General features: G+C 32.3%; 5 protein-coding genes across 16 annotated transcripts in view; 1 reads left to right on the top strand and 4 right to left on the bottom strand.

Annotated features, from left to right (window-relative positions):
- The window catches only part of PIP5K59B (Phosphatidylinositol 4-phosphate 5-kinase 59B), a 47693-nt gene extending 33153 nt beyond the window's left edge, over window positions 1-14540 (bottom strand). For all 10 annotated transcript variants that reach the window (XM_088050055.1, XM_088050049.1, XM_088050054.1 and 7 more), the window contains exons 1-2: window positions 14227-14540; window positions 13910-13944 (exon numbers count right to left, since the gene is read on the bottom strand). In XM_088050055.1, the coding sequence (XP_087906181.1) occupies window positions 13910-13944; window positions 14227-14341 (150 nt within the window). In that variant the 5' untranslated portion in view covers window positions 14342-14540. The remainder of the gene's footprint in view (window positions 1-13909; window positions 13945-14226) is intronic.
- Window positions 14541-14633: 93 nt separating this feature from the next.
- tun (N-terminal glutamine amidase tungus) lies at window positions 14634-17608 on the bottom strand. Of its 3 annotated transcripts, XM_088031790.1 has the most exons (6): window positions 17325-17606; window positions 16234-16287; window positions 16030-16183; window positions 15836-15984; window positions 15667-15791; window positions 14634-15615 (listed from the first exon to the last, which is right to left on the bottom strand). In XM_088031790.1, the coding sequence occupies exons 1-6, from the start codon at window positions 17447-17449 to the stop codon at window positions 15506-15508; spliced, it is 717 nt and encodes a 238-aa protein (XP_087887916.1). In that variant the 5' UTR covers window positions 17450-17606; the 3' UTR covers window positions 14634-15505. The 3 variants fall into 3 exon arrangements, with proteins under 3 accessions (XP_087887916.1, XP_087887930.1, XP_087887923.1); XM_088031804.1 differs by lacking the exon at window positions 16234-16287 and having other exon boundaries at window positions 17325-17604; XM_088031797.1 differs by lacking the exon at window positions 16234-16287 and having other exon boundaries at window positions 14634-15791; window positions 17325-17608.
- Window positions 17609-17659: 51 nt separating this feature from the next.
- On the bottom strand, window positions 17660-18420 carry LOC148180760 (cyclin-dependent kinase 2-interacting protein-like). Its single transcript, XM_088031817.1, has 3 exons — window positions 18357-18420; window positions 17920-18308; window positions 17660-17873 (listed from the first exon to the last, which is right to left on the bottom strand). Exons 1-3 carry the CDS (start codon window positions 18418-18420, stop codon window positions 17715-17717), a joined length of 612 nt encoding a protein of 203 aa, XP_087887943.1. The 3' UTR covers window positions 17660-17714.
- A 73-nt stretch (window positions 18421-18493) lies between these two features.
- Window positions 18494-20565, top strand: MTPAP (mitochondrial poly(A) polymerase). The gene is made up of 6 exons (XM_088031767.1): window positions 18494-18605; window positions 18650-18840; window positions 18891-19127; window positions 19176-19382; window positions 19433-19647; window positions 19696-20565. Exons 1-6 carry the CDS (start codon window positions 18494-18496, stop codon window positions 20483-20485), a joined length of 1752 nt encoding a protein of 583 aa, XP_087887893.1. The 3' UTR covers window positions 20486-20565.
- On the bottom strand, window positions 20489-21807 carry Txl (Thioredoxin-like). The gene is made up of 6 exons (XM_088031779.1): window positions 21582-21807; window positions 21375-21531; window positions 21218-21325; window positions 21045-21167; window positions 20835-20995; window positions 20489-20789 (listed from the first exon to the last, which is right to left on the bottom strand). The coding sequence occupies exons 1-6, from the start codon at window positions 21677-21679 to the stop codon at window positions 20579-20581; spliced, it is 858 nt and encodes a 285-aa protein (XP_087887905.1). The 5' UTR covers window positions 21680-21807; the 3' UTR covers window positions 20489-20578.
- Between the last annotated feature and the right edge of the window lie 1952 nt (window positions 21808-23759).

Genomic DNA, 23759 nt, shown 5'->3' on the forward strand with positions numbered 1-23759 from the left:
AATTTTTTATTTTGAAAAAGAACCAAAAACTTTTGGAAAAAATATATGGGTCTATTTTAATGACAAAACAATGAAATTTAGCAAGGCTATTATTTCAGATTTAATTACTAAATATGCCAAATTTCAAAATTATACAGCAAAAGGTACTAATTTTGGAAAATTTAATTTTTTGATTGAACCGAAATCTGAAAGAATTGTCTAATAAGGGCTGCATCTCTAACAATTTTAATGCCAAAGCAATCAAATTTGGCAAAATTACTACTTTCAACTTAATTACTAAGTCTGCTAAATTTCAAAATTCTACAGCAAAACGTACTAATTTTGGCAAATTTAATTTTTTTTTATTAAACCGTTAACTGTTTAAATTATATATGTATTAAGGGCTGTATTTTTAACAAACATGAAAATTGAGGAGATTACTAATTTAGACGTACAGTAATTAATATACAATTAACTGCGAAAAAAGATGCTATTATACAGATCAAAAATGTCAAATTTTGGATTTTTTTATTTTGGGAATAAACTATAAACTTTTGGAAAAAATATGTTAAAACTGTAACTCTGTTAATTTAAATGCCAGAGCAATCAAATCGTAGATGTTTTATCAAATATACACATTATTAACTTAGTTGTTTGTTAATTATAGTAGTATCTTTTGATTGAAAATTTTTTTGTTAATCAATGTAACTTAGAATCATACGTTAAATGAGTAATTACAGTGTTAATATTAATAAATAGCTCAAAATTGTACATAATGATAGAAAAATAATTTTTGATTCGAGTTTTTTTCGTTAAATTTTTTGAAAATATTTTCCATAGTGACGTATATTTTTTATTACACTATCAGAAAGTAGAGATTTCAACGAATAAAAAGCCCACCAACTTTTTTAAAAAAGCTGATATTTTGACGCGTGAATTTTCGATTGAAAATTAGGGTGCTTTTTCGGTATTAAATAAAAATAAGGAGAAAAAATTAATTTTTCAAATCCAAAAAATTCTTGTGTATTTGGTATATACAAATGTAAGTTCTCACCAAATTTCATAAAAAAAATTTGTAAAAAATAAAAATAAAAAACCAAAAACGTGGTTTTTTGAGTTTTTCATGTGAATTTTGAGGTTATGAGAAAAAAGTGTAAATACAAAAGTTGTAGATCTTTTTATTACCTACAACTTTGCCATTTAACTTTTTTCCATAAGACTTGTAGTTTTGCCGGAAATCGAGATAAACCGATTTTAACCCTTAAAAACCAACCCTCTCTCACTTACCGACCTCGAATCGACCGTAATTTATTTTTCCTTTCATTTTTGTAATATTCTCGACATTTTCCAATAGGTTTCATTCTACTACGATTTTTTTGCACTTTTTACCTTTTTTGAAGGCTTCGATACTGGAAAAGTAAACGCAAAAGGGAAACCTGAAAATGTAAGTGACGACGAAGTCATTCATGAGTACTTAGAATGCCTACCAGTGTCATTGTAAAATTTTACCTTCAAGCCTGCAATTGATATAAATAGCAAATGAAATAAATCACATTTACGACTTAATGTTTCTACTGCAATTATCCGAATTAACAAAATGCAAGCAAACATTAAAACCACTTTATAGCAGCAAACTGGACTTCAAAACCACCAAAATACGTCACATTGTTTTCACAGATGGTAAAGATAAAAAAAAAATAAAACTTTGTAAAATAACGTTCATGGTTAAGATTTTGGACGTTGTGAGCTAGATTAAAATAATCTACATTAAATTATGCTTTATTCCGTTGGACTCCTGAACGACATAAAGCAATTATTTACAATACTTTCAAAGGAAGATGAGATATTAATTTCATATAAAAAATTCAAGAAGGAAAATGTAACTGTTGACTTAATCTTTAACCAAAACTGTAAGATTTCATAAATATTTATATAATTTTCTTCCATCATTACGCCACAATGAGTAATTTGCAACGCTGTAGCATTTTATTATTTTATAACATTTGACAAATCGCCAAAGACCTGTCTGTCCACAATTACACAAATTTGTGCCCACGACGTTAGTTTTTAATTCATGAAAAAGGAAATAAAGTTTTTTGACAGGTAAATATTACATTAGAATGTTGAGTAGAACTCGAATAGCAAACAATATTTTATCCAAAAACCTGGCAATTAAACTATCACAAGTTTTACTTTTTTGATTGAACGCTTTTTCTTTCGCAATTATACACGACACTGGTTAAAATAAAAAATTGCCATTATCGATTTCATTGAAAATCAGTTCGACAATAGGAGAACTGTTTATAAGATATAAAAAGTTTCTTCCCTACCTATAATAGTATATTAAAGAACATGTTTTATAATGGCCAATTTGGTGCACGAGTTCCCAGTATGGAAAGAGTGCACCAATGCCATTATAAAACAAGTCCTTTATACTATTTTTTCGAATTTGCACCCTTTTTTAATAAAAAATTTAAATTTTCCAATTCTAAGAGTTTTCGTTTTACACGATTGGTAATGGTTTTGTAACCACAACTTGCCACTTGATTTTCAAATTCAATTTAAAATTTGACATTTGTTGAGTTTCACTATCACTGAATTTTAACCCAACGTAACCTAACCTCACCGCCTGTAAAGTATGCAACCCCCCACTCTGGAGGATCAACAAACCGTGTCGGTCCATTTAAATACCATTGAAAGCGTTGTTTAGATGGAGTATTTAATTATTTTTGTTTTTAATTATTTGTGTGTTTTTACTATGGTTAGGTTGAAATCTTTTAATATGTATTATCTATACTGCTATTGAGTAGTAATTGTTTATTTTAGGACACTTTTGGCGTAATTAGTGGTCCAAAAACGCCAACGAATGACGACTTTCCAAATTTGAAATTTTAAAAATCTCAAAAAAAAGTAACAGGGGTTTGTCGTTTGACGATGAAAATTAAAATAAAATTGAAATATTTGCAGATTAGACGAAAAATAAACCAGTGCTTTGTACTTTAAATGAATAAGCTTTTATCTTCCTTAATTTTAGAAGAAAGAATTTGAAAATTATAGATTGTCTACGAGTTTTTGAATAAAGTGAACTTGTCCTTGGAATTTGACATCTTCGATTTTTAAGAAATGTTGCTCAGAATATATTCCTTACAAAATTTCAACTTAAAATTCTTATTTCGATTTTTTTTAAATATTAAAATCTTTAAATTTGATCGTTAATTATTGATAATGAAATATTATTTTGTTCATTTCTGCTAAATAAATACTTTTATTTATTTTTTAGTTTGCATAAAATTATACTTAATGGGAATTCAAAATTTAAAGTTGATAGTGGTTCAAAAATGTGTAAGACAACATTGTATGTACTAAAGAATCCATAGCTCATTTTGGTTCACCAATTCTTATTATACATATATTACTGCTTAAAAAAATTACTGTATGTGATAAAATAAAAATTGGAAATTTTTCTTTTAAAAACCCCTCAGTTGGTATAAATGAACTTAAAATTCGATTCTAAGCAACTTCTCTTAGAATAGGTAATACCTAACTTTTAGAGATATCCCTAACGCGAAGTAAATTACAAGAAAATAGCTTTATTTAAAAAATCCTAATAGATTGAATTTGCCATATCTGCTGTATTTAGTATCTTGCAATAAATATCCCTAAAAAAGAACTTTACGATTTTATCAAAATTTAACTTAATATGCCAAAAATAATAGATACCAGCTTGTATTCTGACTGAAATTAAACATTTACCATTCACTGATCAAAACTATCATTTAGGCAATACATTTTAAGAAGTTACAACCCAACTACAATACATAAAATAATTAAATACTGCATCTAAACAACGCTTTCAATGGTATTTAAATGGAGCGACACGGTTTGTTGATCCTCCAAAGTGGGAGGTTGCATACTTTACAGGCGATAGTGCCCGCACTCCATTATTGTTGGCCGCAAAAGACAATTCAATAATACATTTTTTATTCACGCAGCAATTAAACACGAATCGTAAAATCCGTAATGTGAAATTGACCAAAAACTTGACAGGAAAAAGGTGACAGCCAGACTAATTAGTTCTGCCAACTCTTTAAAAACAAAATTTCCTACTTCTCTTATAAAAACCTATAAACGACTCCAAATTGAGTACTCTAATGGACCTGTTAAAGCGGCAAAATCGAAAAATTGGTTCAAACATTTTGAAGAGATCTTTATTTACTTGTTTTTGATCATGGATCCGTTCTGGCTGGATAGTCTCCCTAAATTCAACAGCCACAAATGTAAAAAAGTACAGTTTCTACTTCTTGGACTCGTCTGACGTTCAAATTTATTTGCTTCAAAAGACTTCGCCATAAATTTTACTCCATTCCAGTTGGATTTAAAAATTCAAATTTCGTTGTGTACAAATGGTAAATGTCAATAATCGAAATTTATGACCAGTAACTTTTTCAATATTTTCTGGAATGTAAAAAGAATTAGTTTAATCTCGTCAATTTGGCTGTAAAGCAATATAATCTAAACGTTAAGCTTTATGATAGTAAATCGATATTTAAGATAACTTAAAACGTTTTTTTAAGTTTTAATCTATGTATAGACTTGACAATCACAAAAATTAGAGCAGTTTCAATTACACATACACGAACGCTAGCGCCCACATGAACTCGATGCCTACGGTCCTAGCCGGAACTGCAAATTAAGAAGTTCCAAGAACATTTCAGCTAATTGCAGCGGAGTAGAAATATTAGATCACGACGTAAAATCCGCTAGTTTGTAAACGTAAAGAAAAGTAAATTAAATAAAGATGGCAAAAATCACAGAATTGAAAACCAAGTAATTTTATTTCAAGGATGAGTGGACAATTTATGGGTATGACAACACATACAAATTAACTCAGTATTTTTTATTATTATTACGTTTGTAATCGCATCAGTGAATGCCGACAAAAAACTACTTTGTGAGATTTGAACTGTCAGTACTAGCAGATTAAAGTACGTTACACGGAGGTCAAATAAATACCCACATTGTGAGCAACCCAAGTGTTTTAAAAACAAAATTCGACTACGTGATCCTGGTTTTGTCAATATATGCAGGTTCATGTATCGATTTGACTGTTGATCATAAATTTAAATATACATAATCCATTTGACGTTGCCGGTAGCGTTTTATATTTAACTCGAAAGATTTTAATTCTCAAATGTTTGACAAAGATTTAAACCTCATTATAATGTTAACTTTTATATAATCCACTATCATTAGGAACAACAAATTATCTAAAACCTTGTTTTGTTTACACAATACTTTTGTATTCACGTGATAAAAACCTGAATCTTACATAATTTTCTCACCGAATTAGGAAAAAACAGATAAAATGAACCTAAAGAAAGTTCTACTAGGAAAGCATTCATTCATAATCGTAGTGATACAGATGTGGCCAAGATGAGGATTGGCCAAATTCCACGTGTTATTAAGACACAATCAAATGTGAAAGTAAAGTATCTCAATGTGCGAAAATTGCTGCTATAAATTCCACTACTTTCTAATTGCGTACAATTTCGTCCAAAAATAATGCACCATTCCATTGCTTATTTCCAAACAGCATCGGAAAACATTTTGAGGGCCTCGCTGGGGCGTTCTTGACCATCCCAGCACATCTGGGTAGTCATAAAATGGTAATTTTTCAATGTTTGCAAAAACCCTATTCTAAAATTATTTAGATCTTATTTTGCTGTGCTGTGATGGTAAAAGAAACGTATAAATACTGTGGTGCGTTTATTTATATTTCAGCCTTTTTGTTGATTTAAATTTACTTGAATTAGCGAAAAAATATTTAGAAATAATGTTTCAGTACAGACAGACAATTATAGTGTACATTTTTTTGGCTGCCCAAGTAACGGCTCGCTTCGCTCGCCTCTCAATTACAGCCGAAAATGACAACGTCTCCAAGTTTCATTGTCTTAGCATCAGAACTGTCAAAGTTATGACGTTTCGTAAAATTCAAACATTTTTGGTTAATCCACAAAATAAAATTTTTCAAATTTGTAAATTTGTTCCACTTGTCCTAGAATTTTGTAATTTGGCTATTGCAATTAGCGGGTTGAAAGTATTAATTCTACCAAAATTGATTTTTCCAACTGCTAAACTACTAGAGTTATACTGTTTGTTGGAAATATGTGAATTTTTTATTCGTCCAAAAAATAAAAATCTTCAAAATTTTTCCTTGACGTTCAAAAATTTTGGAGTTTGGCATACTTAAGAAGCCTGCCGAAAGTAACAACGTCTGCAAATTTACAGCCTTTTTGTTGATTCCAATTTACTTGAATTGGGGAAAAAATATTTAGAAATAAAGTTTCAGGACGTACAAACAAATATAGTGTACATTTTTTTGGCCGTCCAAATAACGGCTCGCTACGCTCGCCTCTCAATTACAGCCGAAAGTGACAACGTCTCCAAGTTTCATTGTCTTAGCATCAGGAATGTCAAAGTTATGACGTTTCGTAAAATTCAAACATTTTTGGTTAATCCACAAAATAAAATTTTTCAAATTTGTAAATTTGTTCCACTTGTCCTAAAATTTTGTAATTTGGCTATTGCAATTAGCGGGTTGAAAGTATTAATTCTACCAAAATTGATTTTTCCAACTGCTAAACTACTAGAGTTATACTGTTTGTTGGAAATATCTGAATTTTTTACTCGTCCAAAAAATCAAAATCTTCAAAATTTTTCCCTGACGTTCAAAAATTTTGCAGTTGGCATACTTAAGAAGCCTGCCGAAAGTAACAACGTCTGCAAATTTACAGCCTTTTTGTTGATTCAAATTTACTTGAATTTGGGAAAAAATATTTAGAAATAAAGTTTCAGGACGTACAAACAAATATAGTTTACATTTTTTTGGCCGTAAAAATAACGGCTCGCTTCGCTCGCCTCTCAATTACAGCCGAAAGTGACAACGTCTCCAAGTTTCATTGTCTTAGCATCAGAAGTGTCAAAGTTATGACGTTTCGTAAAATTCAAACATTTTTGGTTAATCCACAAAATAAAATTTTTTCAAATTTGTAAATTTGTTCCACTTGTCCTAAAATTTTGTAATTTGGCTATTGCAATTAGCGGGTTGAAAGTATTAATTCTACCAAAATTGATTTTTCCAACTGCTAAACTACTAGAGTTATACTGTTTGTTAAAAATATCTGAATTTTTTACTCGTCCAAAAAATAAAAATTTTCAAATTTTTTCCCTGACGATCAAAAATTTTGCAGTTTGGCATACTTAAGAAGCCTGCCGAAAGTAACAACGTCTGCAAATTTACAGCCTTTTTGTTGATTCAAATTTACTTGAATTAGGGAAAAAATATTTAGAAATAAAGTTTCAGGACGTACAAACAAATATAGTTTACATTTTTTTGGCCGTCCAAATAACGGCTCGCTTCGCTCGCCTCTCAATTACAGCCAAAAATGACAACGTCTCCAAGTTTCATTGTCTTAGCATCAGAACTGTCGAAGTTATGACGTTTCGTAAAATTCAAACATTTTTGGTTAACCACAAAATAAAATTTTTCAAATTTGTAAATTTGTTCCACTTGTCCTAAAATTTTGTAATTTGGCTATTGCAATTAGCGGGTTGAAAGTATTAATTCTACCAAAATTGATTTTTCCAACTGCTAAACTACTAGAGTTATACTGTTTGTTGGAAATATCTGAATTTTTTACTCGTCCAAAAAATCAAAATCTTCAAAATTTTTCCCTGACGTTCAAAAATTTTGCAGTTGGCATACTTAAGAAGCCTGCCGAAAGTAACAACGTCTGCAAATTTACAGCCTTTTTGTTGATTCAAATTTACTTGAATTGGGGAAAAAATATTTAGAAATAAAGTTTCAGGACGTACAAACAAATATAGTTTACATTTTTTTGGCCGTCCAAATAACGGCTCGCTTCGCTCGCCTCTCAATTACAGCCAGAAGTGACAACGTCTCCAAGTTTCATTGTCTTAGCATCAGAAGTGTCAAAGTTATGACGTTTCGTAAAATTCAAACATTTTTGGTTAATCAACAAAATAAAATTTTTCAAATTTGTAAATTTGTTCCACTTGTCCTAAAATTTTGTAATTTGGCTATTGCAATTAGCGGGTTGAAAGTATTAATTCTACCAAAATTGATTTTTCCAACTGCTAAACTACTAGAGTTATACTGTTTGTTAAAAATATCTGAATTTTTTACTCGTCCAAAAAATAAAAATCTTCAAAATTTTTCCCTGACGTTCAAAAATTTTGCAGTTTGGCATACTTAAGAAGCCTGCCGAAAGTAACAACGTCTGCAAATTTACAGCCTTTTTGTTGATTCAAATTTACTTGAATTAGGGAAAAAATATTTAGAAATAAAGTTTCAGGACGTACAAACAAATATAGTTTACATTTTTTTGGCCGTCCAAATAACGGCTCGCTTCGCTCGCCTCTCAATTACAGCCAGAAGTGACAACGTCTCCAAGTTTCATTGTCTTAGCATCAGAAGTGTCAAAGTTATGACGTTTCGTAAAATTCAAACATTTTTGGTTAACCACAAAATAAAATTTTTTCAAATTTGTAAATTTGTTCCACTTGTCCTAAAATTTTGTAATTTGGCTATTGCAATTAGCGGGTTGAAAGTATTAATTCTACCAAAATTGATTTTTCCAACTGCTAAACTACTAGAGTTATACTGTTTGTTAAAAATCTCTGAATTTTTTACTCGTCCAAAAAATAAAAATTTTCAAAATTTTTCCCTGACGTTCAAAAATTTTGCAGTTTGGCATACTTAAGAAGCCTGCCGAAAGTAACAACGTCTGCAAATTTACAGCCTTTTTGTTGATTCAAATTTACTTGAATTTGGGAAAAAATATTTAGAAATAAAGTTTCAGGACGTACAAACAAATATAGTGTACATTTTTTTGGCCGTCCAAATAACGGCTCGCTTCGCTCGCCTCTCAATTACAGCCAGAAGTGACAACGTCTCCAAGTTTCATTGTCTTAGCATCAGAAGTGTCAAAGTTATGACGTTTCGTAAAATTCAAACATTTTTGGTTAATCCACAAAATAAAATTTTTCAAATTTGTAAATTTGTTCCACTTGTCCTAAAATTTTGTAATTTGGCTATTGCAATTAGCGGGTTGAAAGTATTAATTCTACCAAAATTGATTTTTCCAACTGCTAAACTACTAGAGTTATACTGTTTGTTAAAAATATCTGAATTTTTTACTCGTCCAAAAAATAAAAATCTTCAAAATTTTTCCCTGACGTTCAAAAATTTTGCAGTTTGGCATACTTAAGAAGCCTGCCGAAAGTAACAACGTCTGCAAATTTACAGCCTTTTTGTTGATTCAAATTTACTTGAATTAGGGAAAAAATATTTAGAAATAAAGTTTCAGGACGTACAAACAAATATAGTTTACATTTTTTTGGCCGTCCAAATAACGGCTCGCTTCGCTCGCCTCTCAATTACAGCCAGAAGTGACAACGTCTCCAAGTTTCATTGTCTTAGCATCAGAAGTGTCAAAGTTATGACGTTTCGTAAAATTCAAACATTTTTGGTTAATCCACAAAATAAAATTTTTTCAAATTTGTAAATTTGTTCCACTTGTCCTAGAATTTTGTAATTTGGCTATTGCATTTAGCGGGTTGAAAGTATTAATTCTACCAAAATTGATTTTTCCAACTGCTAAACTACTAGAGTTATACTGTTTGTTAAAAATATCTGAATTTTTTACTCGTCCAAAAAATAAAAATCTTCAAAATTTTTCCCTGACGTTCAAAAATTTTGCAGTTTGGCATACTTTAGAAGCCTGCCGAAAGTAACAACGTCTGCAAATTTACAGCCTTTTTGTTGATTCAAATTTACTTGAATTGGGGAAAAAATATTTAGAAATAAAGTTTCAGGACGTACAAACAAATATAGTGTACATTTTTTTGGCCGTCCAAATAACGGTTCGCTTCGCTCGCCTCTCAATTACAGCCAGAAGTGACAACGTCTCCAAGTTTCATTGTCTTAGCATCAAAAGTGTCAAAGTTATGACGTTTCGTAAAATTCAAACATTTTTGGTTAATCCACAAAATAAAATTTTTTCAAATTTGTAAATTTGTTCCACTTGTCCTAAAATTTTGTAATTTGACTATTGCAATTAGCGGGTTGAAAGTATTAATTCTACCAAAATTGATTTTTCCAACCGCTAAACTACTAGAGTTATACTGTTTGTTAAAAATATCTGAATTTTTTACTCGTCCAAAAAATAAAAATTTTCAAATTTTTTCCCTGACGATCAAAAATTTTGCAGTTTGGCATACTTAAGAAGCCTGCCGAAAGTAACAACGTCTGCAAATTTACAGCCTTTTTGTTGATTCAAATTTACTTGAATTAGGGAAAAAATATTTAGAAATAAAGTTTCAGGACGTACAAACATATAATAGTGTACATTTTTTTGGCCGTCCAAATAACGGCTCGCTTCGCTCGCCTCTCAATTACAGCCAAAAGTGACAACGTCTCCAAGTTTCATTGTCTTAGCATCAGAACTGTCAAAGTTATGACGTTTCGTAAAATTCAAACATTTTTGGTTAATCCACAAAATAAAAATTTTAAAATTTGTAAATTTGTTCCACTTGTCCTAAAATTTTGTAATTTGACTATTGCAATTAGCGGGTTGAAAGTATTAATTCTACCAAAATTGATTTTTCCAACCGCTAAACTACTAGAGTTATACTGTTTGTTAAAAATATCTGAATTTTTTACTCGTCCAAAAAATAAAAATCTTCAAAATTTTTCCCTGACGTTCAAAAATTTTGCAGTTGGCATACTTAAGAAGCCTGCCGAAAGTAACAACGTCTGCAAATTTACAGCCTTTTTGTTGATTCAAATTTACTTGAATTGGGGAAAAAATATTTAGAAATAAAGTTTCAGGACGTACAAACAAATATAGTTTACATTTTTTTGGCCGTCCAAATAACGGCTCGCTTCGCTCGCCTCTCAATTACAGCCAAAAGTGACAACGTCTCCAAGTTTTATTGTCTTAGCATCAGAACTGTCAAAGTTATGACGTTTCGTAAAATTCAAACATTTTTGGTTAATCAACAAAATAAAAAATTTTCAAATTTGTTCCACTTGTCTTAATACTTTGTAATTTTTTTGGCTGTTGCAATTAGCGGCTATTAGTATTAATTCTGCCAAAATTAATTTTTCCAACTGCGAAGCTACAAGAGTCAAATTGTTTGTTAAAAATGTGTGAATTTTTTACTCGTCCAAAAAATTAAAATTTTCAAAATTTTTCCCTGACGTTCAAAAATTTTGCAATTTGGCACACTTAAGAAACCTGCCGAAAGTAACAACGTCTGCAAATTTTAATCTTGTAGCATTAAAAGTGTCAGTTATGACAATTCGCAAAAATTCCAAAATTTGGCTCATTCAATAAGCGAGTTAAAAATATTAATTCAGCCAAAATCCAAGCTTGTAACTATAACTCAACGTGTGAAGTTGAGTTTTGCTTTAATCTAATGTGAACTTGTAATAATAGAGTTGACGAATGATTAAAATTCAGATTATCTTAAAAGTGCAGAATAAAATTTTTCAAATTTCGCTTAAAATAAATAAAAATATAATTGTCAATTTTGCCATGTCAAATCACTTGCTTTTATTGTTTTGTAACTTTTTCACTTACTAGTTAGATAAAACATAAGTTAATTAGTAAAAAATTAAGAAAATTTGAGTTTCTTAGGTGTCAAACAATGGCAGAATAGTTATTTGTGTACCAAGGCCAAAAAGTGGTTCTTTTTTGGCCAAGTCTTTTTTTAATGGCCGAGGCGCTAGCCGAGGCCAGAAAGAAGGCGAGGGCAAAATGGCACTTTTTGGCCGTGTTACACACAAGATTTTTTAGGCGACATCATTAAATTTACAAGTTAATTAATTTTTATTTATGATTTATTGATTTAATCAATTATAACAACTAAATAATTGTAAATATTTATGAATCCTTCAGAAAAATTCATATTTTCTTTATTTACATTTGCAGTTTCAGCACGTGTAGCTTCACAATTTGTATGAATTAGGTTTAATGTGTTTTTTAATGCTGTTGCAGGAGCACTGCTAGACATGTTCATTTTCAATAATTCAACACGTCTTTGTTGCACTTTACAGCAGTTTGTTGATTTGATTTTACCCAAATAAGTATAAAATTGAGGGTAATATCGGTATCTTGATGTAATATGCAAAACTATGGATAGATGGCGCCACCATAGATCGGCCGAAAATGTTTGCGGCCAGAAAAGACTCACTTTTAGGCCGCTTTTAAGGCCTAAAAATTTCATTTTCAGTTTAAGTCGCCTAAAAAATGTATTTTTATGTCAAAGTTGAAGAAACAATATTTTATAGCTAGAGAAAAATAATTTAAAAAATTCTACACCCGGTTTACCGAAACAAAATTAAATCCTTAATTTAGAACAAAGATTTTTACGAAACCAAATAACGTTATTGGGGTTTTTACATATGAAAAACTATGTTTGAAAAACTAAAACTCGAGAAAATGTATAAATTGATGCTTAAAAAATTATAAATCCTAGTTGGCCATAACTAAGTAGTATCCATGATGTAAATAGCTTAGCAAAATCAAGAAATTGCGAAATGACGTATTCAACAACTAGTATTGTTACTAAATTTTTAACAGCACTTGGGTTGTTAAATGTGCCACATCTTTAATTAAAATTAATATTTAATTCCATAAAATGTCAGCAATCAAACTTAAATGCAAGATTAATTTAATTGCAATTACCTTATAGTGGGAAGGGGGTTATTGATTAAGAATACAAACATTGATTCATAAGCAGACCACCCCAAAAGTTCTAGGGGTAAAATGTATTGTTGGGTGCATATTCTGTTCATACCATGGTGCATTATTTTTGGACGCAATTGTACCAAGAGACGATTTTCAAGTGTCAATTACAAACCCAAAAAGCAGTCACGACAAAACATTCTCAACATGTTAAGTCATTCATTTCTTATTCATAAAGGTCGGCTAATTATTATTGTTTTGTTGAAGTACACCGAAAGTACACTGTTTCCTTCGCACATTTCGGGTCTTTGACATGCTTATCACGGCTCTTATTTGTACGGAATCGTTTGCTTTGTCCATGAATTTAAATACAGCAGTGACTTCCGAAAAGCCTGCTTATTTGTGAAGGATTTTTGCCATGATAACACTTATCTTTACCACATTTGGAATGTATATTTTCCAGTCTGATAAGGTATTTGTGTCACAGCTAATTTTATGAAAATTCGATTAAATCATTCCACGTTATCACACGCCCACCGTATTAAAAAGTATTCAAAGGTCCGACCATGAAACACGCCTCAAAGTTAAAAACTTTTCAAATTGCTAAATAAGTCAGAAATTTCCGTATTTTCGCAAAAAATGGAAATTCCGACTTACTCAAAACAATACCATTAAGAAAATGTGATAAGGATAAGTGCAATTGTGGAATTTTATTTTTGTTTTATTCGCACGTACTCTATATTGTTGATTTTAACAGTTTTGAAGCTTGAATTACAGAATAGGCAAATTTCTACCAGCCTTGGACAACAGACCAAAGACTCTTCCAAAGTACAATCTCATTAAAAACGAAAGACACAACTAAGACGACCCGTCTATAATAGACCTAATGGAAAAAACAGGTCAACGTTTATAATTTCCAACGTTCAAACATAATTAAAGCTAAATATAAAGTATCATTTGATGTAATTTCAAACAGCCTTCCTTCTTCCTGCTACAAGTGTTTTGTAAGCAACAGTTTTATAGCATTCTTAACGATCGATTATATGCACTTTTATTTTCTGTTCAAGGGAGACAAGGGAGTGAACCCATGCATACATTGGTACCACAAAAAACTCGTTGAAAATAGATTTCGTGCAACTAATTGATTTTCTACTTACATCCTGGAGAGTTCTGTGAATTGAAGTGTCCTTATCTGAAATAGAAATTCAAACCATAAATAAAGAATTGTCAATGGGTCCCCCATATGAGTCATTGTGACACTGTATTTCCCCAGAAAATTTAAATAAGCAAGGTCAGTTGCTTGCAAATTGCTCTAACTGTAAATTTCTTGTCTGTCTGCATGAATTCTTGGTATAAAGACAAGAGATTCATTTAATGTTAAATAATGATTCATGACCCAAAAACTTGACGTGGCTTGCACGCTCAAGAAAGGTAAATTTTCAAAGGAATTCCTTGTTTAGATGATTACAATTACCTTCACTTTCATCAAGAGAATCGTGCAGTCCTCCTGGATCTTTAGTATTGTTCATATTTATTGTAAAGGAGGGCTCAACAACTTCAATAGTTTCTATCGTATCGCCCGAAGCCATTTTAACTCACTTATTTTAACTGACTGAACCCTAAATTCACTTAATATTTACAACGACACAACACTTCACTGAAAAATCACACGAAACTTGAAAACTTTTACCACACATTTTAGGAATGAAAGCAGTTGCCGTTTACAACTTTGACATAAACATATTCCATTGACATATTTATCCCCACCCTGTCCGAATGAGCTGTCTTCGCGACAACCAATAACGGACAAGTATTCGTGGCACGTGACCGAATACAGGAATCTGTAAACAACTCTGGCAATGAGGGAATTTTAAAAATAACTGGGATTAAAGTGCTTTATTGAATTTGCAAAGTACAAATTTACAATTCAATACGCCTCTGTAACGATAAGACATGAATTACAAAATTGCTAAGCTACATCACAAGTAACATTTATAATTAGGCCTTTATGCATTAAAGCAACAGAAATCCTCAACTAATTTGTACTTTAATTCCTATTTTAAAACGAACTTTCCAACTTAATTAAAAATCTACAAACTCTCCTGAGAAACAAAATGATTGTATTTGCAAATGGCTAAAACGTGGTGTATAAGATAAAATGGAAGGCAAATGTGCAGTCTTAGTAAAAATTTGAATTCAAAACTGACCTTCTTTAATATACACTAAAAGAAACGACCCACGGTCATTAAAAAAAATTGTGTTATTAAAACTGACATTAATATTTAGAATTCGAACATGACACATTGTACATTACATGTATATATAAAAGTCTTGATAAATATTATATAAATTTGTGGACATATAACATTAACTACATAATGAAATTGATCAACAATGTCTTTCCTAAAGAAAAATATCACATCTTAAGGTGAAATTCAAGCATAGAAATATGTGGATGGCAAGAGATTTAAAAACGTCCGAATGAGCACATTTGACATCAAAGCTAAGTAAAATCAGTACTTTAATCGCTGTAAAAACCCTTAAAAGTTTGTATCAATACATCAAAATCCAACCAACATTCATAAATACATTAACAAGATAGATGAGTAGAGAAAAAGAGTATAAATTTTAGATCGATAGAGAGAAGCACAACTGGATTTATTCGATGACAAACATTTATTATTATGCTCTGTTACTATAAGAGCACAAATGAAAATTGACTTAGTTTATTCACTCTTTTTTCCTTAGAATAACTATGTTGCTGGCTTATAGAAGCGTTGCACAAATTGAGTCAAATTCAAGACTTGCCCGGGACCTTTAGCGGTATCCATTTGAATGTAATCTTCGAGATTGTGTGCATTTGCTGGCAAAGAAAAAATTAAAATTGTCACAGATTTTGCGCTTTCCGACTTACCAGCTGTCTGAATTGCGGGATAATTCGGAGGGGGTTTAATCCATGTCCCGTCAGGTCGTTTCATGTGCCTTCTATCCGACGAAAATTCCTTTAAAAATTCGTTGGCCGGAATCACCCTAAAATATCTACAGAAAAAGTCAGCGCAATACAAACAAAACACTCCGCATACCTAAAATAGTCAGGTTTCAAAATGTGGTCAGTGCGGAAAGTTTCAGTCACATATTTGTGCACGTAAGTAGGAAAAGGGAGCTCGGAATCTAAATCGTAAACTAAACACTTCTCGGGTTCGGGGTGGTACAAAAAAACCACATGATAATCCTAGAAAAAAAATTAAAACGGGACTTTTGCAAGGGAATTACCAACCCAAATGACTAGTTTATCTTCGTCTTTACCAGCGCGTTGGCGCCACAAGGGAACAGTCCGACTGGGGTTCGAGACAAAAACTACAAAACATTTGTGTATTTCGCCGGAGTGCTTCGTGGAGACGTCTTGACATAACTTGTACACATTTTCTTCGCTGTAACAGAAACCATGACGTAATATTCGAGGAATTATAACACAGAATACCATTCGTTTGAAAAAGTTGCAAGTTTTTCCATGCTTTGTGGAGGGTAACCAAAGCTGTGTGAATAACAACAAATTCAAAGGTGTGCGCATGAATGTGTGCATGAAACTATCACATTTCATACGAAATTTTTCAAACACATTATTGGACATTAATTATGTAAGAACGTAAAATAAAACTAGAAATTGTGAGAACGAAACATATAACGTGCTCTATTTCACCATACGACACTAAACACTCGAAACAAGAACTGTGAATAATTTTACATAAAAATGTAACGATTATATTAGGCAACCGACTTTGAAAAAGTAGGATTATGAAGCTTGCTTCATTCGCTTCAATTTAGAACTACTGTAATAATTATTCATGAAATATTGAAAAACTATGGCATGTTTAAGTGCCATAAAGCGACAATTAGATTATAATTTATAGCACAAAGTAAATCGATCCTTTTTGCATAATTTAAATAAATAACCATATGTAAAAAGTAGCCACGTGACGTAAGTAAATACAACAAGCTATTTCTCCCCGTTAAAACCCCAAATGGAGATAGTTAAGAAATGAATTCCTAACTAGACCAACCCTAAAGGAGTGTCTTCCCCTCGGCCTGATTTCGCTAATTTATATTTTTTGTTCTATGTCCAAATTTAATATTACACGCTCTTAAGGGGATAGAAATAATACGTGTGAGTCACGCAAACAGCACTTTCTCAGGGGACTGTTAAACAGTTTTTCACAGATTTTTATAAAGATTTTAGGTCAGTCCCCTTGCAAAATAACCTCAAAATCCGAGACGTCAATACCTGTCATCGATTTTTAGTACTCTACACGATCTACTAAGAAAGCACACCACACTTATCGACAAAAATCACAGATTTAGAGAATGACAAAAATAAAAATAACAAAATAGCTTACGTAAGGCGACCTGTGTGACCCACAACGATGCGACCCGAGAAATATCAAAACAAAACACATAACCTCAACACGTCAAAATTTCAAAACGTCAAATTTTTCAAAATTCAGTCACCTGTTACCATTTTATGCTGATTTCACTACTTGTGCCAAACAGAAAACACAAAAACTGAATTCTCACCAGTAACACGACACGTGCGAACACTCAGCCTGCTTCGGGAACAAGTTTGTGGGATTTTTCCTGCATATTTGATTATTTTCAGAAGTAGGTCGTTGTATTATTTGGTTCTTTGAGTCGGACGCCATTTCTCTTTCTTCATGAATTGCCTGTCAACACAGGAAAACACTCGGAATCAGAAGTGGCTTTACTTTCACCGAAATGTTTTTGTTGTTATGGCAAGAAATACCGCACTGCACAATTTCACATCTTTGACAAGAACGACCTTGAGGCGTCAAGATCACAGGGTCGCGTACGCATGCGCGTTGCTTGGGTTTGGTGGTTAAAGTTACGCCGACTTGGTCAAAGATGGGCTTTTATTGGTTTTGAAATTATAGATTTCACATAAAATTCTCAGGTAATTTTCCGATGACCCGTTTCTACAAGCAACGTCTCCAGTTTTAAGGTTACACTGTCGGTAATGTTCGTTTGGTATGTCCACAGAGCCGCAAAAAACAGTGCTTGACTCCTGTTTTTTGAATAAGCTACATTTTCCAAAACTAGCTCTTTTTCCTAAAATTCGACACTGATACACTCATGGAAACATTAAAACTGTTACCTTGAATTCCGTTTGATAAGCTTTTGATATCTCGTCAACCAAATTTGCCAATGAATTAACACTTAAAGAAATGAAGAGCGGCTCTGGTTGCTTCTGCATCTTCTCAGACGCTCTTATCTGCGTAGCAAACGATACTAACGCGTCCTTATGAATTCTCAAAGACTGCACCAATCTATGTAAATCATTTGTAAGTTCCTCCAAAGGCCCAGAAAAGTCTCCAGGATTATCAGCCTTAATTGAGGCAATTTGCTTAACTACAACTGCCCCCTTAATGTGCAAGTCGTTCCACCTCTGAATATTGTTATAAACATCCGCGACCAAATCTCTGACAATTCGTGGGAGTCCTGTTAAATTCTTCTGGGGAGAAGCAGCTGCAGGGCTTTCAGGCACTAAAATTCCAATCTTAATTCTACTATAAATTCAGAGCACCAACATACGAGCAACTGGAGAGAAACCAGAACTGGGGGCTGTTGTGGGTCGCTTTGGTGTTTTATCCCCCATTATCACAAACCGGCACCGACAAGTTAAACCTAACCTCAAAATTTGACACGTGTGACGTTAACCACTTCAAAGAATGTCGGTGTTTTTATCATGCCACATTCGACGTTCGTTCGGCAAGAACTTAAAATTCAAGTTTTTACAGAAAAACGATGGAGATGCATGTGTCCGCCGAGTATCACTTAAAAGTAAGATTTTGAGGTTATGTCAACAAAAAATCAATTTCTCGTAGCTCAAGAAAGACAGGATGAAAGACACTTTGTTCCTTTTATGGATGTGATCAACTCTAGACGTGCTGAAGCTCGAAGGAGTATTGTAGTGCAGGTTCAATCAGCACAATCTTTTAAAGAATTGCATTCTTACTGCAGCTCAGTGGGGACTGTTAAGCAGATGCTACATTATGCAGTTGGTGTAGAGCCCATGGTAGATAATTTACGTTGTTTTTGCTTGGTTTTTTATGTTGGTTGTTTTAGAACTTTATTATTGTGGAGTTTGATTCAGAAAATGGTGTTTCAAGTATTTTACAACAGAGTTCTTATGTGGAAGATGCTCAAATTATACCAGTTTTTTCACAGTTTCTGTGGTTTAGGGCATCTAATCGAAAGTTACCAAAGTTGAAACAAAGTAAAACTGCTGTTTTGGGCGTACAAAATGGGACAGAAACTTTATCAACATCTGATATAAGGAATTTATTAACAAGATGTGACTCTGTAACACATCCAAAACACATGTAGTAGTTAATTTTAAGACGTGTTTAGATTTCAGATCAAATGGAGCAGCTTTACGATTCCATAAAATTAAATGATCTTGGAGTCAGGCTAAGATTTCTGACTGCACTACAAGTGGAAAATTCTGTAAAAGGAATGTTTCCCACTGCTAAAGCTTACCCATTTGGATCTTCTGTAAATGGCTGTGGAAAAATGGGTTGTGACTTGGACTTAGTTCTACGATTATCCGATGAAAAAGTACAATCATTCTTACTTGGCGACAAATTAAACATTTTGTTGGATTCCAGGCTAAAGATGACGCAAGATTAATGTTTCACTGCAAAGGGCTCGTTGGGTCTGAAAGAACTGCTTCGCAGCGCAACATGGAAGCAATGGGAGACTTGCTACAGTTGTTTTTACCTGGCTGCTCTCAAGTCAGAAGAATTCTACAGGCCAGAGTACCCATAATCAAATACCACCAACAGCTAACTGACGTTGAATGTGATTTATCGATGGCCAACATGTAATTCTCTCGATTTTTTTGTAATTATGTATCATTGTATCATTCCAGGTCAGGAGTCTACATGTCCGACTTTTTGTACATAATGGGTTCTTTAGATCCTCGGGTGCGACCTCTAATCTTCACAGTCCGTAAATGGGCTAGTGACGTGGGTTTAACAAATTCAAGTCCAGGCCGATGGATCACCAACTTTTCGCTAACTCTTCTAGTCATTGCATTTCTTCAAAAACCGCTCAACTCGCCGCCAATTCTTCCATCCTTAAACACGTTAGTGAAACTTGCGGAACCACAAGACCGATTTATGACTGAAGATGGTATTGACTGCACGTTTCTTAGAGATGTGAACAAACTCAGAGAGTCTTCAGATAATAAGGAAAGTTTGGAGTCTCTGTTGAAGGAGTTTTTCGAGTTTTATTCGCAATTTGATTTTACTTCAAAAGCTGTGTGCTTAAATGAGCCGACTGCAATAACAAAGCCTGAACACTGTGCTATGTACATTGTGAATCCATTAGAAAGAGGATTAAATGTTAGTAAAAATGTCGGTTTAGAAGAATTGGACAGGTTTAGAGCTCAAGCGCGGAATGCGGTGTGGTTATTAGAATCGCAAGAAAACCGAGCAGAACATTGGGGGCTGTTATCACTTTTCGAAAGTAAAAGAAGAGGGAACCCTATAAATTTTTCGATTTCAAGTAAACAAGGGCGAATGATGGAAGTCAGCACTTTATTTGAAGAAACTGAGACACCAATTGAATTTAAGAATGAGAATATTAGGAAGCAAGTAGAAAATATAAAGAATGAAAAGAAAAACAAAATCAGAGAACTGCATAAAATCATTAGGTAACGCTTTTATAAGACCATCTTTGTATTTATAAGTATTATGTATAGCATTATACATTTTGTAATTAAACTTCAAAATATTTATCAAGGAATTAAATTAATGACTTTCTCCCTTTTTACCAGCGACTCGCTTGAAGTCGCCCATATTTGTAGTGCTGATTGGTGATCCGATTATTGCTAAGTGATCAATCTGAGTCACTTCACCCCCTTCTTGATTGTCCTTGATGAAAAATTGGATATTTTGAACATTTTGGAACTTGACGTAACGGAGATTTACCGGAATCCCTTCAAGCTCCTCGACGGTCAATCTAAAATAAATCGGTTACACTCATTCTTATGCCTTATAAACTCACTCTAAATCTTGCACACTAGTGTAACTATCAGCCAGATCAAAATCTAAAGTTCTTGGTTGGTTTATGAATATTCTAACGTTTTTAGGGCCTTTATCTGCTGGAGCTTTAATTTTTAGGCTATGGATTTTCACAGCTTGGTTAAATGCAATGGAGATAATTAACTGGAATAAAATGTTTGTAACAAAGTCAACAAGTGCAATTAATGATAACCTGTTCATCACAATCCGACTGCAGAAAGCCACCTCCAGCAGTAAGACAATGTTCTAAGGAGTGCTCATCACTTTCATTAAGACACTCACACTGAGCTTTAGTAATGAAAGGTTGCAGATCCATCTAAAATCAATATGTTATTCTAAAGTATAAAGAAATGATCAAATATCTACATGTCCAGCAACAGTTTCCCCTTCTTCACTGTCATCAGATCCATAGTATTGTTGGATTTTGTTCTCTAAAGCTGTAGGATCTGCTCCCCTAAGCGTATCAACTTTTGTCTACAAAACAAAGATGTTACATCATTTTCCATAAATTTAAAAAAATTACTTTGTTCCGATAAAAAATAAATGTAGGCATCGCCGACACTCCTTGGGAAGTAGCAGTCTCTTGACACTTATCTACATCGATTTTTAAAAACACGGCTTTCGCATATTTCGTGGACAACTGTTGGAAAATAGGTGCAATTCGTTGACAAGGGCCGCACCTAGAGAATCTTTTTTGATAAAACCGAAAAACATTTTTAGGTTAGCTTACCAACTGGCAGTAAAGTCAGCCACTACTAGACGAGCAGCGGCACTCGATAATTCTGTTTGGAAGTGATTTTCATCGTTGATCACCCTAACACTACCCATTTTCGTTTTTTGAATGATTTATTCACTTTATTTGCTAATTTTTGTGCAATGTGATGACTGGCAATTCTTTTTTGTTGAGGATGACACGATGACACTGTTGACAGCTGTCAAAGCACAACTATCAAATAGTAGATAGATTCATAGATGTCGCCACGGTCGGTGAGTTTAAATAAGGTTTAAATAAAATTTCGAGAATTTTCAAGATTTTTTTGACCGTTGCAATTAGGCGATACAATACGTTTACAATTTCCTTAGGTCGTTGGTAAATTAATAATTTTTTTCAACACACAATAATTTTAACACAATAATTTAATTAAAATTAAGTTAATCTCGCAACTAATTTGAGGATTGCTGACATCTGATTGGCGGAAAAACTGTCACATGTCACATTAACTTTATCATAATTATTCTGTGCATTTTTCATCATGAAGCATTTACTTTTGATTTTTTTTGGTCTTTTTCCAACTGAAACTTTTATTACAACATTATTAATACAGTCGTTTAAAGTTAATTGTTTAAATTCGGAATATTTATGAAAGCAATGTTTGCTTTAAATGTTCACTTTGTAAACGCTGCGGTGTGGCCACAATTTGTTTCCTGTTAAAGAATCATGTAAATTACCGATTTTAGGTACAAACAATCAAAGATTTCGAATACCTATTGGCTCATCAAATTATTTAAAAAAAAACTTATAATTTTCATTAATTATCCAAATTACTTTTTTTCATTTTTGTTGTATCTCAAAACAGAAAGGAAAAAACATACAGCAAAGTAAAACTCATTAATATGAACAATAATTTACCTTAAAAAAAGTTATTAGTTCAACTGAATTATTTAAAAAAAAATTTAGATAAATCGAAAAACAAATTATTTTAATTTACACATTAATAACCCGTTAACGAATTTTTCTCCTTTTTCTGGTTTTTAGACCGAATAATTTTTATGAATTTTTGATTGATTTTCATATGGCAACATCAATCATCGATCAACGCTGTATGTCTATTAGGTTCTGCCTAATTGTTGCCTTTTGATTTCATAAAAGTAAGAATTGTTACATTGTGGCCAATTTATGTTTAATAAATGTTCCAATTTCTTTGAACTAAAACAACAAAATTAAATTCTAACAATTTAAAAAAAAAATCCTTTAATTTTGATACAATTTGCACAATATTACTTTATATTACAGCAATTCCATACGTCACGGGTGTGACAAAATGACAACATTTTATTAATTTATTTTTGACCAAGAGCATTTTCAAGCAAAAGTATACTGTCATCAGATAGGTTACAGTGCTCCAAATTATCTAAATAAAATTTGTTAAGTTATGACTGTAGATCATAGAGAAATAAATTAATTTGTAGCGTCACGGGTGTGACGCGTACAAATTAAACTTGTTGTTTTTAATAACATTTTTCTATATTTCTGCGAATCACAAAACTCTGATTCCTCCTCCTTTAGTACACAAATATATGAATTATAGGGGGACATTTTAAGCCTCTTTGCAATTAGAATAATCAATTCAATTGTGCACTGTATATTTTACAAAACTGTCACGGGTGTGACATACATTTGTAACGGGCGTGACAAAGCAAAACTTGTTAAATAAGCGTTGCAAAAAAACGAAAATAATGTAGCAGAAAGACTAGTTTTATTAATGCTTGTAACATTTTGAACAAAGTAAATCATATTTTACACAGACGAAGGCGCCCACAGCCCCCAATTTCGGTTTCACAAATCGGTCGAGTCTACTTATATCCGCTAGACATACCTACATCCACCCTAAAGTAACTTCTTTATTTGGACAAAATATGAGATATTGTTGGATATTTGGTATTGATTGCTTGAATATTTTTACTTAGTTGATTCAGATATTTTGACTTTAAATTCACCAGTATACAAAATATTGATATTATTAATTGATTTTTTGCTTTCAAGAAGAAATCCTTAGCAGAATTGTTGATTGCCTTTCTGTGAACGATACGTTTATTTGTGCCTCCCATACCATCTAGTTTCTTTAACATGTGAGCATTTTAATAGGAGTTGTTAAAACCAACTGTGTGTACATGTTTAAGCCTTAAA

This window comes from Gnatocerus cornutus, chromosome 1 (genome assembly GCF_029298725.1).
Source record: "Gnatocerus cornutus isolate USDA-ARS CGAHR chromosome 1, icGnaCorn1.1, whole genome shotgun sequence".
Classification (NCBI taxonomy): Eukaryota; Metazoa; Arthropoda; class Insecta; order Coleoptera; family Tenebrionidae; genus Gnatocerus; species Gnatocerus cornutus.